This window comes from Anopheles marshallii, chromosome 3 (assembly GCF_943734725.1).
Source record: "Anopheles marshallii chromosome 3, idAnoMarsDA_429_01, whole genome shotgun sequence".
Taxonomy (NCBI): domain Eukaryota; kingdom Metazoa; phylum Arthropoda; class Insecta; order Diptera; family Culicidae; genus Anopheles; species Anopheles marshallii.
This window is the reverse complement of record NC_071327.1, coordinates 18,977,168-18,987,848: the sequence shown is the minus strand read 5'-3', so window position 1 is coordinate 18,987,848 and position 10,681 is coordinate 18,977,168. Positions and strand designations below refer to the sequence as shown.

Sequence of the window (10,681 nt, the reverse complement as noted above, 5' to 3'; positions counted from 1 at the left end):
TCCTGCATGCTTTTAGGAAAATCTATCTCCGCCTATCCACCGGACTAGCAATACCGTATCTGAACTATATTGAATTCAAGTAATATTAACCTTCTAGTTGCGTAGCCTACGTACCACTATATTGTATAATACTTTCTCACACTAAACAGTGCTCTAGCAGTCCCTCCAGAGATCTGAACTGTTGCCTAGAGAGTCGAAACTATACTTCGGAACCCGTAAACCAAAGTGAAAGAGAGGGAAAGAAAATGCCCTACTGGAAATGATAACGTAACGATCACAGCTCGCTGGTTGCGTCATAGAATAGATTCCGATTTGTAACACTTTTTTCTCTGCGGTTTGCCTTAAGGTAGTTCTCTAGGACAGACAACTTAATCCAACTCGTGCGTCACGTGCGGTAACTGTGGTTTGTCGTTCGCCTTACAGCTCGTCCCTCGGTAGTGTCGTCCGCTCGCACGGACAGTGGTACGCTTCTTCGGGTTGTTCAATCTTCTCCATGCCCGGTTGTACCTGTATCGGGCTAACGATATATTTGGCATACTCCTGAAAATGTGTGCAAGCGTGTGAAAATTATCATTAGGATCGCTTGCTGAATGTGTCCCTCACTCCTTTACCTTAAACAGCAACGCGTGGTAGCAGTAAATGTCCAACGGTAACAGATTGGCGTTAATAAACGCGTTCGCATTATCACGAATTTCCCGTGCCTTTTCATCATTTTCCCGAGCCCATTCGATCTGGCGCACCAAATCGGACAGATCCGCCTCGAACGGTATGTAGTGTCGCATCGGCACCAGTTTGCGGTAAAAGTGTTCGTAGTAGAACGAGTTCTGCTTCAATACCACCGAACTGCCGGCCAACAGATATGGCAATCGGTACGCTGCAACCGTACCGTCCACATTCACCTGATAGCGATAGTCGAAGAAATCGTGCATGGAAATGTGAGCAACGCGCGGTCCAAACTCGCTTTCCTCATCGCGGAAGAAGAAAAAGTTTGTGAGCGACGCGTTCAGCAGCTCCGGATGGCGTCGGGATAGTGCTACCAGCTCCAGCCGCTCGCGCCGTGCATCTCGTCCGCGCCAGAAAGCTTTGGCGTGTTTTTCCGCCCATGGAAGTCCCCGCCGTTGGATCGAGAGCATATCAAGCATCACGCGGCCCATGTTCTCCAGCGTTGATTCGGTGATGTCGTACGTTGGCATGACGATGTCAAAGGTGTCATCGCTTCCACACCAGGAAAAGATTGGATACGGACCGGTCGTGCGGCTTGGACCACCCTTTTTCACCAGCGGCCAATCACCCAGATTAACAAACATTTCCATATCCGGCAGTGTAAACTTCCGTGCCAACGAAAGCAAGATTGTGTCCATAAACTTACTAAAGCCCGTGTGTTGGCCATAACAACGGCGATGGACTTGATTCCGTAGAATCACGTAGTTGCAATGTGAAATGCTGCCCGGTTTATCGTACTGCTGGATCATCCTTGTGCGCAGGCTGGAGAAATTGATCGCTCGGAATGGAATCAGATCCATATCGATCTGCGGATCGCCCGAAGGACATCCGACCGTTTCGAGCCACTCATCGACGGAACCTTGCGGACAGTAGCATTGTTCGGAGTAAAGTGTCCCAGGTATGGCGAACGGAGAACCATTCAGATGGACTTCATTATGTCGCACGTGTATCGTGACGTCACTGCAAGATTCCGCCAGCCTGTAGCGTACGATGGTCGAGCCATCGTGACGATCGATTTGATTCAAACGGTACCGGCAAGACCCGAAACGTGACTGGCCAATGATGTGTACGTCGTACTTTTGAGATTCATTGATTCTATGAAGATGAAGAACAAAAGCAATGAATGAAAAAAAGTTCACTTCAAAGCAATGTTGGGTGAGTTCTTAGCATGTACTAACTTTTGATTGTTTACGTCTCTTGGTTCGATGAAAAAGTAGCGCGCCGGAAGAGTGGCCCGGTCCGGTATCTCCACACCCGGTCCCCAGACGCGGCTGTTTTTCGTATCTACCACACGATCCGCACTGCAACAGGAAGCGAAGTAACAGGAGTGTAGCAGTATCAGCAACCAGCACGACCAGTACCATCTCCACCGCTGTTGATCCTTCATTCCAGCAGCGCCCAACGAACGAGGAGCAAAAGAGAACGATTACGTTGCCGCGTAAAAATTATTCGAGCGTGACACGCAATCGAGATTACAACACCGTGGTAAGTTCCAAGGAAAGCATTTGTTTGTAAACAAATGCGTCTGACAGTCGTCTGAGGAGAGCCTGAGCAGTGAGAACAGCTGATGAATGAGATTGCGTGAGATGAGAAGTGAGTGAAACTCGCCTAAAACCGTTTTTAAAATGAGCGTGAATGGAGAAAATGTGGTTAAATTGTTCAGGTTATTTAAAAACTATGTAGAATTGCTTTTTTGGTTGAATTTGATTGGTACAAGGTAAGGTCTTATTATTTTTCTTGTAGATTGTGTGTCTCTTCTTGAAAATTATCACACTATAAAAGTATGGTGTTCACAAAACCGCAACATAGTAACCGAAAATGTAATTATCGCTAGTTGTAGTACACTGCCGAACCGACATAATGAAGCAAGATTCTGTACAAAAATTTGCTCGCAATAGCGACTACCGCCACACTTTAAATCGGCTTAAAGCGGAATTCGAACGTCGGTACAATGATCAAAAGCCGGCATCGATTGCCACGCTGACGGAATATGACTTTATTCGTACCCTTGGTTCGGGAGCGTTTGGTACTGTGGTAAGTAGGTGTATGTAGTCCACTATATAGAACATTGCGTTAATATTCACTGGCTTTCACTCCTCAAGAAACTTATCAAACGAAAAACAAGCGGTCAATACTTTGCCATTAAGATACTGTCCAAGGAGCGAATCGTCTATCAGAAACAACTGCAGCACACGACGAATGAGAAGCAAATTTTGCAAGCCATTCGGTTTCCGTTTGTCGTGAATCTCGAAATGTGCTACAAGGATAATTCCTACATCTATCTCGTAATGCCATTTGTGAATGGAGGTGAAATGTTTACGCTGCTTCGCCGATCACGCAGATTTTCTGAAGCACAATCCACTTTCTACGGCGCCCAAGTGGCACTGGCCTTGGAGTATCTGCACTCCTGCAACCTCATTTATCGAGATTTGAAACCAGAAAATTTGCTCATCGACTACCGTGGCTACGTGAAAATGACTGATTTTGGGTTTTGCAAGGTAATAGATAATAATGCGATGCCTATCATCAATCCAATTATTAATCCTGTTCCATCATAATGAAGATGATCAAGGATAGGACCTGGACGCTATGTGGTACGCCGGAATATCTTGCACCGGAAATTATTCAAGCGAAAGGATACGGGAAAAGTGTCGATTGGTGGTCTTTTGGCGTTTTACTGTACGAGATGGGAGCTGGATATTCACCATTCTATGTCAACAGTGCCGACCAGATGGCTCTGTTTGAACGGATCTGCAAAGCCAAGTACAAATTCCCGAAGAATTTCTCCTCGGATCTGTGCGATCTTGTACACCATCTGCTGCAAACGGATCTTTCTCGACGCTATGGTAATCTGCGTAACGGGTGCAATGACATCAAGCAACACGCATGGTTCAAGTCGACTAATTGGTACGCCCTGCTCAATCGGGAACTATCCGCACCGTACGTACCGAAACTCGAAGGACCGGGGGACGCTTCCCTGTTCGATGTTTATGATGAGCAAAATCTGAAGATAGCCTCGAAGTGCCAGTATGCGAAAGAATTTGCTGAGTTTTAAGCTTTATTCTAGTGCATCATGCGCGTTTCCTGGTATGTCCAATTCGTTGGACATTTTTTACAGTGCTAGATAGGAGACGAAACGATAAAGACAATCTTATTCCATTCTAAGATATGGAAAAAAACTTACAATAATTTAGATTTAGATAATGGTCCTGCCACGGTGACTACATTATGTGCAGTCATCTTAAAATTGCGGAACCTTAAGACTAATGACGCGTCCAAAGCGAGATGTGAGCATTTTCAGTGAGGTATTGGCAGTGTCTCCATTACTTTTGACATCCGGAGTCCTCGGTGCGATCGGTTTCGGCTTACTGCCTTTGTGCACCTTTCCCGTAACTCCAGCGATCGATAACAAACGTTCACTTTCGCCACGGTAGTTGCGAGTTTTTCTCGGTTTGCGGGAATTTGTCTCCATGGATGGTTCAGAATGTGAACGCGAAGATTTCAATTGTCTCCCCTTCGATTGTACACCAAAGTTCAATATTTGCTGATGTTGGCGCAATTTCTCCACAATCTTTTCTTTCCACAAAGAAATCGTGTTGTTGTTTATCATTCCTAATCTATCGTCCTGGGTCGATCGTGTTTTGTACTCTTGAGTCGGAGAGTTAGGAGGAGCTTCGGTTTGCGAAAAGGAATCATCTTCAAAAACTGGCCATGCAACAGCATTCGGAAACAGATTTGAATGTAGTTCCGCAATATGGACATGCTAAAGAAGGAGAAATAATTGATTTAGTTGAGTGTTCAATCGTACCAACCCCCCCATTCTACTTACCACTTCGGCTTCGTCCAAAAACATACGGAAACATATCGGACAGAACGGTTTACGGTGCATCTTCATGTGTGTGGTCATACTGAGCTGCGTGTGGAGATAGTAATCACATTCGTAGCAGTAATGCTTTGGTCCACGCATCGTAGTGTTCAAAGAAAGTGTAGTAAGAGTTTTCATGTAACTCTAAAATAGATGAAAAATGCCGTATTAATGATTTGCCGTTTGGACCCCGCTCGCTAAAATACAGCGTCTGTTTACTAACCTCTGAAAATCCGCCATTTAAAGACGCTTCCCCAAAGCACAGCTCCGTGTTTTCATTTTCATCTTTGCAAATGGAACCCTTTTCGGGCACAGTGGCCACAGATGTTTCGTGATCCGAACGGCCTACTGCTTCAGTCGACATTAGTGTGCCGTGTTTTAGATTGATACGAACGAATTAATGCAATTTGAAAACTAATAACTACACTAGAGTTTTATCAAAGATCACCTATCACACTGGACCGGTATGTTTGAGGACACGACGAAAACTGAAGCTCGGTTGAAAATGGTGCAGGCCGGCTTTGTATAGTGAAATGAAGATTATCGCCTACTCTGATGACTTTGATGACAAACAACCATTGTTGAAGAATTCGCCGGTGTGTGGGTTTGTGTTGGAATTACCAATGTAGACAATGGCGCAGGTAAGATTGATTTGATAGGAGCATAACGTAAATAAAGTAACGGTATTTCTTTTCATATATAAACACTATCCAATACATACATACATTGCTATGGGATGCTGTACAAACACAACTTGGTAAAGAACCAAAAACTGTACACTTGTGTTCTTCCAGCAGTAGAATGAAGCCCTCTTATTATTCTCAAAGCATTTAGCTGGGTTGATTGAAGTATTCTAGGAAATAAAGATCTGAGAAACCAAAGATTCAGATGGATTGATGGCGTGGATTTTTCCAGTGGTATTTTCGATTGAACTATCTTCAGGATCCAACTGATAAAATACGAAACCGTCTAGCGCATTAGCCAACAGAACTGGCTGTAATTCTCAGTTTTTATTGTTGTTTGCAGAGTTTTATAAAGTTTTACAAACAGCAAACATTTCAATATTTGGAGAAAATTTACAAATGAGAGTTTTCCACATAGGGTCACAAATTGAGCTAGTAAACTTCCTTCAATCAGCGTTAGGTCAACCCTGTGCACATTTGACATTGTGAATGCCAACGCCATTGTCATCGGAAAATTGAAAACAACAATATTAATTTTTTTTTTCGCTCTCGAAGGAACCAAATGATGATGATGGCGATGACGAACGTACTCAGGTTAATTTAAGTTAATCGAATTGTTGCCTGTTTATTTACAAGTGACTAGGCTACAGTTTGGAAGATACGAGCGATTCAGTGTGTAAGTGATCCAGTGCGGGTAAAGCAATTGGCGGACAAACGGGGATAAAAAGACGGCCGTCAACATGAATCTACACGAGCCGGTTGATCCGAATAAGGTATTGAAAACAGAAGTAATATGTTTTGTGTCTTCGTGGTAGGATAATGCTAATGATTGATTATCGGTTATCGTTGCAGCCCTTTGATGAGCTAACTCCGGAAGAAAAGATGAGGTAAATGTGAGATGAGCTGTGGAAGAACGTACCACGTACACATGCCCGCAATGCGTGGTGTGGGGCGGTTTTTATCGATCGTTTATTATCGGCGATGAGACCGCGGCTCTCGTACCAAACCGTTCACCGGTGTAGCACACAGTGTCAAATGACTCAACTAATAAGTTATCTACTTTCATGAAATGAGATCTTTTATGGTTAATTTTTGTCTAAGGTGGTCCACTTATTTTATCTCTTTCTTTAAAATTCTAGATTGGAGCACATTAAAATGTATGAAAAGCACAAGGGCCATGAATCGATGCACATGGAAATGGTTGTGATACTGTTGGTCACGCTCATAATTGCCCAAGTAGTGTTGGTAGAATGGAAGAAACGCCACTACAGATCATACTCGGTACGTTGGTCATGTTCCGGCTGGAGTTTAGTTCCATTGCCTACCATTTTCTCAAAGTTTCTCTTTATTTTTGTAGCTAATGACACTGCTCGGCTTGTGGATAATTCCATTCGTACTCAGCTTACGCAGCCAACACTGGCGGTTTATCTTCTTCTGGCTAATATTCAGCTGCATCACCGGGCTGGTGATGCGCAAAGCGGTACGCAAACCGATCTCCGGCACCACACCGCGGCTCGTGTACAAATGGTTTTACTTCATCTACAAACTCAGCTACCTGCTCGGCATCATTGGGTACATTGTGATGATGTTTACGTTTTTCGGCGTAAACTTCATCTTCAACCAACCGCCCCACACGTGGATGGACGTTGGGCTGTTGCTGGTGTTTTACGGGTTGTACTACGGTGTGCTTGGCCGTGACATATCGGAAATCTGTGCCGATAAAATGGCCTGCCACATTGGGTATTACACCCCGAAGGGTATACCGACGAGGCATCTCGAGCGAAATGTGTGTGCTGTGTGTGGCAATCAGTTGCTGACGGACGTGAACGAGTCCGGTGTGATTGAGAACACGTACAAGCTGACCTGTGATCATGTTTTCCACGAGTTTTGCATCCGCGGCTGGTGCATCGTGGGGAAGAAGCAAACCTGCCCGTATTGCAAGGAAAAGGTTGACCTGAAAAAAATGTTCTGTAATCCGTAAGTATCGAACTGTCCGTGCGGGGGATTCATAGCATTTGGTCCGTTTAACTGTGATGCTTGTGTTTTTAGGTGGGAACGTCCCCATGTGCTGTACGGTCAGCTGTTGGACTGGATCCGGTGGCTTGTGGCATGGCAACCGTTAATACTGTTCATTGTGCAAGGTATCAACTGGATGCTCGGGCTGGAGTAGAACCCACACCAATGTGAACCATTTGTTCTACATTCGTTTATTCCATCTCCTATCGGACGATTCCACTAGTCGCGCTGGCAAATTGTTTAACTTCATGTGTGTATTTTAATTGAGCTGTTATTTTACTCTTCCTTTAGTTAATCGAAACCAAAAAGAGCACTGGTGCATTTTCTGGAGCAGGTGTCTCGTCGGCTCCTAATACCTAGGTTGTAAACCGTTTTAATTGCTTCTTGATTCAAATCACTTTTGTAGACCAAACGTAGATAGCACCGGATTGAAGTTCATTGAAGTTCAAGATAGGCCAGGTTTTGAATTGATTTCCTTGAAACTTTTTGCAATCCTAATAATAAGAAACTTCTTGAAATATCATCTTTACCGACAAGGGTTAAACACATGAGGTGATGTTGTAGTTTCCAATCAATTTATTTCCCATTTATTCTTTAATGTACAGACTTGTGCCATAAAGTGTACCTTCTTCGAACTCAATCAAAATAATCCTCAATATCAATATCAGGATTGAGCAAATCTTCTCCGTACGGCGACAGATCGAGTTGGTTTAGGATTAAATTCTCGCACGTCTCTTCTAATCCAGTTTCGCCGACCAGCAATGCGCCCTGCAATCGTCCGTCAACCAACACAAACTTGATATACTCCAATCCGGGTGTCATACGTAGTAACACCTCGTATTTATCATTCAATCCTTGTCCATTATAGCGCCCCAAAAGTACCACCTGATAACCGAACAGGCTCGTAACGTGGTTGAACATTTCGAAGCAAAAATCCTGATAAATCTCTTCTCCGGCACGCTTAGCGGCCATGCTTCGGGCGGCCATTGCACCCATTTGACGAGCCTGTGTCCACAGTCGCATCTGGAACCAGTGCGGTGCAAGTTCCCATCCGGCGTAGCAAACATCTCCGGCTGCATAAACATCGTTTACGGATGTTTCCATCGACCAGTTCACGAAAAGGCCTCCATCCGGTCCCAGCTTAAACGGTTTATCACATCCACCAGCCCAACTTACAGCTGGAACGACACCTGTGGCGGACACGACGAAGTCGCACTCAATCTTCGTACCATTGGTAAGAAGAACCTCTAGTCCGGAGGTTACTTCGTTAATGTCCTCCACTTCAACCGATTGGTGGACGGTTACTTTGTTGCCATTGCGGGAAGCTGTATCTCCGTGCTTCTGGATGTCAAAGGCACGGTGCCAATCGGGTCCTAATGCAGCGCCACGCTTACTGCCTCCAACCGTAGACACATTTCCAGCTTCGTTCTGTTCCGTGTACCTCATTCGCTTGTATATTGTCTTTTCCTTTTCCGCTATTGCCTTCGTATTTAACCTCTCTCGAAAGAACGTAGCCGCACCGGAATCAACAAACGTGGAGCTTATGTACGGATCCTTTATCACCCAGTGAATTTCCTCCATCCCGTCCACCTCGTAAACCAGCTCCGATGCAATGCCACCGTTTCCAACGACCATCAAACGAGTCGCGGTATGGATGCGCTTCCGAAATTCTTCCACCGATTCTGTGTCGCGTATACCGATCACGTTCGTATTTCCTTTAGCCTTACCGATTATGTTAGGCCGTGCACCGGTACAAAGGCACAGATATCGATAATTGATACATCTTCCTGCGACCGTTTTTATTAAGTGGGACTCACTTACGATTGACTCAAGCTGATCGAGCAGTACATCGATATTATTTGCCGATGCAAGTTCTCCCGTGCTTTTTTCCTCCACATCGAAGCGGTTTAGGATTTTGCCGAGTGGAACAACATTGGTGACAGCCTTGACGAGAGTGGATTCGGTTAGTAGTAGAATCCTGTCGGTTGGCTCGTTGCGAAGAAGGTTCAACGTTTCGGCACAAGTCACGCCGGCAATCCCACCTCCCACGATAACGTAGGTGTACGTAATAGTGTCCGCCATTATACTTTTGTGGAAAATACGACACACACCAGAGTTTTTATCTTTAGCTTTTGATTGGTTTCTATTCAGCACCACAAGTTATATGGTTTATCTACACTACGCTCGTTGGATTAGTCACTGTATTTTGTAGCAATTCGTCACAAATGCTTCACTTATGAAACTAACAGCACATTAGCACGTATTACTAATTTGGGAAATTGCCTTCCTTTACAGGATAATATTCACTGTAATCATACTCTCGGAAGGGCACATCAAATGTAACCATTCCTCGGTCCATAGCCCTTTCGACGGCTACCAGCAGTTGCGTGTGTTTTTTCTGGCACAGTCCCGTGACCCGATAGCTTAACACTTCGCCAGTCTGCGGTGAAATAAACTGCTTCAGCAGATCAATATTGTTGTGATCTAGCACCAGATACTTATCACGACAGATCGGACAAGGATTGCCGGTAGAGATGCGACCCTTGCGTATGCAGGTTTTGCGCGTCAACTTCGGCGGGTACGGTCCTTTATGGTTACGTCGATACTGTTTCCACACTGGATCGTCTTGGTACGTTTGCCGGTAAGCGTCGCTCGCCAGGTAGCGAATGCTCGTCTCTACCGGTATCACCCGTGAGCGATCCTTCGGATCATCAATGGGTTGTTTGGATGCAGCTGCTCCTTCTTCGCCTTGTTCGGGCTCTTCACTTACTGCCGCTTCTTCTGTGGGTTCGTTTTCTGCCTTAGTGGAACGTCGCTGGAACGCGGTTGTTGAGAGCGACCGTTTTTGGCCAGTTCCGATCGTGAGTATACTTTGGCGATAAATAGAAATGAGCTCTGCTCCGAATAAACGCAACACTGACATTGTGGTCGATGACGGCTTGCTGTGACGTAATGCAGATTGTTTGAGGTGTTTTGCCGTTCGCAAGGGCTTTGCTAGAACAATCGAAATAATTGTCACGTGAAGCAAATGAAAGAGAATAGGAAAAGGTTTTTACAAAACGCTAACAAAAAGAACAAGTCCTGTACAATTATCCGTTTTGTGCAATACGAACTTACCGGCACTGAGTTTGTTGGTGTTCGGTTCGATGCAGTGGAAACCGCAATCTGTCATCCGCTTTGTCGTGCACGTTTCGCTCCGGACCTTACGAGGCATAAGGCCATGGTTTGTTTACATTTTATTTTGATGCAAAAGTTTGCTGTAACTGAAATATGCGAAAGGAAATCTTTTTACTTTTTACAAAAAAATGTCCTCCATCACAAATGGAAACTTTTGTAGAACTGGGAATGCTTAAAACCCATTTTTAAACATTTGTTTTCCTCCAGGAATTGCCGT

General features: G+C 44.8%; 6 protein-coding genes across 6 annotated transcripts; 2 read left to right on the top strand and 4 right to left on the bottom strand.

Annotated features, from left to right (window-relative positions):
* Positions 1 to 417: 417 nt before the first annotated feature.
* Positions 418 to 2,110, bottom strand: LOC128714678 (protein O-glucosyltransferase 2-like). Its single transcript, XM_053809553.1, has 3 exons — positions 1,902 to 2,110; positions 612 to 1,818; positions 418 to 540 (listed from the first exon to the last, which is right to left on the bottom strand). Exons 1-3 carry the CDS (start codon positions 2,108 to 2,110, stop codon positions 418 to 420), a joined length of 1,539 nt encoding a protein of 512 aa, XP_053665528.1.
* Positions 2,111 to 2,583: 473 nt separating this feature from the next.
* LOC128712313 (cAMP-dependent protein kinase catalytic subunit alpha-like) lies at positions 2,584 to 3,778 on the top strand. The gene is made up of 3 exons (XM_053807209.1): positions 2,584 to 2,757; positions 2,826 to 3,221; positions 3,287 to 3,778. Exons 1-3 carry the CDS (start codon positions 2,584 to 2,586, stop codon positions 3,776 to 3,778), a joined length of 1,062 nt encoding a protein of 353 aa, XP_053663184.1.
* A 186-nt stretch (positions 3,779 to 3,964) lies between these two features.
* On the bottom strand, positions 3,965 to 4,952 carry LOC128715069 (uncharacterized). The gene is made up of 3 exons (XM_053809951.1): positions 4,812 to 4,952; positions 4,553 to 4,732; positions 3,965 to 4,486 (listed from the first exon to the last, which is right to left on the bottom strand). The coding sequence occupies exons 1-3, from the start codon at positions 4,950 to 4,952 to the stop codon at positions 3,965 to 3,967; spliced, it is 843 nt and encodes a 280-aa protein (XP_053665926.1).
* Positions 4,953 to 6,011: 1,059 nt separating this feature from the next.
* LOC128711698 (RING finger protein 121) lies at positions 6,012 to 7,441 on the top strand. Its single transcript, XM_053806581.1, has 5 exons — positions 6,012 to 6,044; positions 6,124 to 6,158; positions 6,411 to 6,552; positions 6,629 to 7,248; positions 7,321 to 7,441. Exons 1-5 carry the CDS (start codon positions 6,012 to 6,014, stop codon positions 7,439 to 7,441), a joined length of 951 nt encoding a protein of 316 aa, XP_053662556.1.
* A 482-nt stretch (positions 7,442 to 7,923) lies between these two features.
* On the bottom strand, positions 7,924 to 9,369 carry LOC128714696 (pyridine nucleotide-disulfide oxidoreductase domain-containing protein 1). The gene has a single exon (XM_053809571.1). The coding sequence runs from the start codon at positions 9,367 to 9,369 to the stop codon at positions 7,924 to 7,926; it is 1,446 nt and encodes a 481-aa protein (XP_053665546.1).
* Positions 9,370 to 9,553: 184 nt separating this feature from the next.
* On the bottom strand, positions 9,554 to 10,210 carry LOC128712312 (28S ribosomal protein S18b, mitochondrial). The gene has a single exon (XM_053807208.1). The coding sequence runs from the start codon at positions 10,208 to 10,210 to the stop codon at positions 9,554 to 9,556; it is 657 nt and encodes a 218-aa protein (XP_053663183.1).
* Between the last annotated feature and the right edge of the window lie 471 nt (positions 10,211 to 10,681).

Coding starts and splice junctions, on each gene's coding strand:
- LOC128712312 (XM_053807208.1), bottom strand. CDS start 10,210: ATGTCAGTGTTGCGTTTATTCGGAGCAGAGCTCATTTCTATTTATCGC.
- LOC128715069 (XM_053809951.1), bottom strand. CDS start 4,952: ATGTCGACTGAAGCAGTAGGCCGTTCGGATCACGAAACATCTGTGGCC. Junction 4,733..4,811: donor TAAATGGCGGATTTTCAGAG/GTTAGTAAACAG, acceptor CATCTATTTTAG/AGTTACATGAAAACTCTTAC. Junction 4,487..4,552: donor TTTTGGACGAAGCCGAAGTG/GTAAGTAGAATG, acceptor CTCCTTCTTTAG/CATGTCCATATTGCGGAACT.
- LOC128714678 (XM_053809553.1), bottom strand. CDS start 2,110: ATGAAGGATCAACAGCGGTGGAGATGGTACTGGTCGTGCTGGTTGCTG. Junction 1,819..1,901: donor AGAGACGTAAACAATCAAAA/GTTAGTACATGC, acceptor TCATCTTCATAG/AATCAATGAATCTCAAAAGT. Junction 541..611: donor ACCACGCGTTGCTGTTTAAG/GTAAAGGAGTGA, acceptor ACACATTTTCAG/GAGTATGCCAAATATATCGT.
- LOC128714696 (XM_053809571.1), bottom strand. CDS start 9,369: ATGGCGGACACTATTACGTACACCTACGTTATCGTGGGAGGTGGGATT.
- LOC128712313 (XM_053807209.1), top strand. CDS start 2,584: ATGAAGCAAGATTCTGTACAAAAATTTGCTCGCAATAGCGACTACCGC. Junction 2,758..2,825: donor CGGGAGCGTTTGGTACTGTG/GTAAGTAGGTGT, acceptor TCACTCCTCAAG/AAACTTATCAAACGAAAAAC. Junction 3,222..3,286: donor CTGATTTTGGGTTTTGCAAG/GTAATAGATAAT, acceptor ATCATAATGAAG/ATGATCAAGGATAGGACCTG.
- LOC128711698 (XM_053806581.1), top strand. CDS start 6,012: ATGAATCTACACGAGCCGGTTGATCCGAATAAG. Junction 6,045..6,123: donor AGCCGGTTGATCCGAATAAG/GTATTGAAAACA, acceptor TTATCGTTGCAG/CCCTTTGATGAGCTAACTCC. Junction 6,553..6,628: donor GCCACTACAGATCATACTCG/GTACGTTGGTCA, acceptor TTATTTTTGTAG/CTAATGACACTGCTCGGCTT.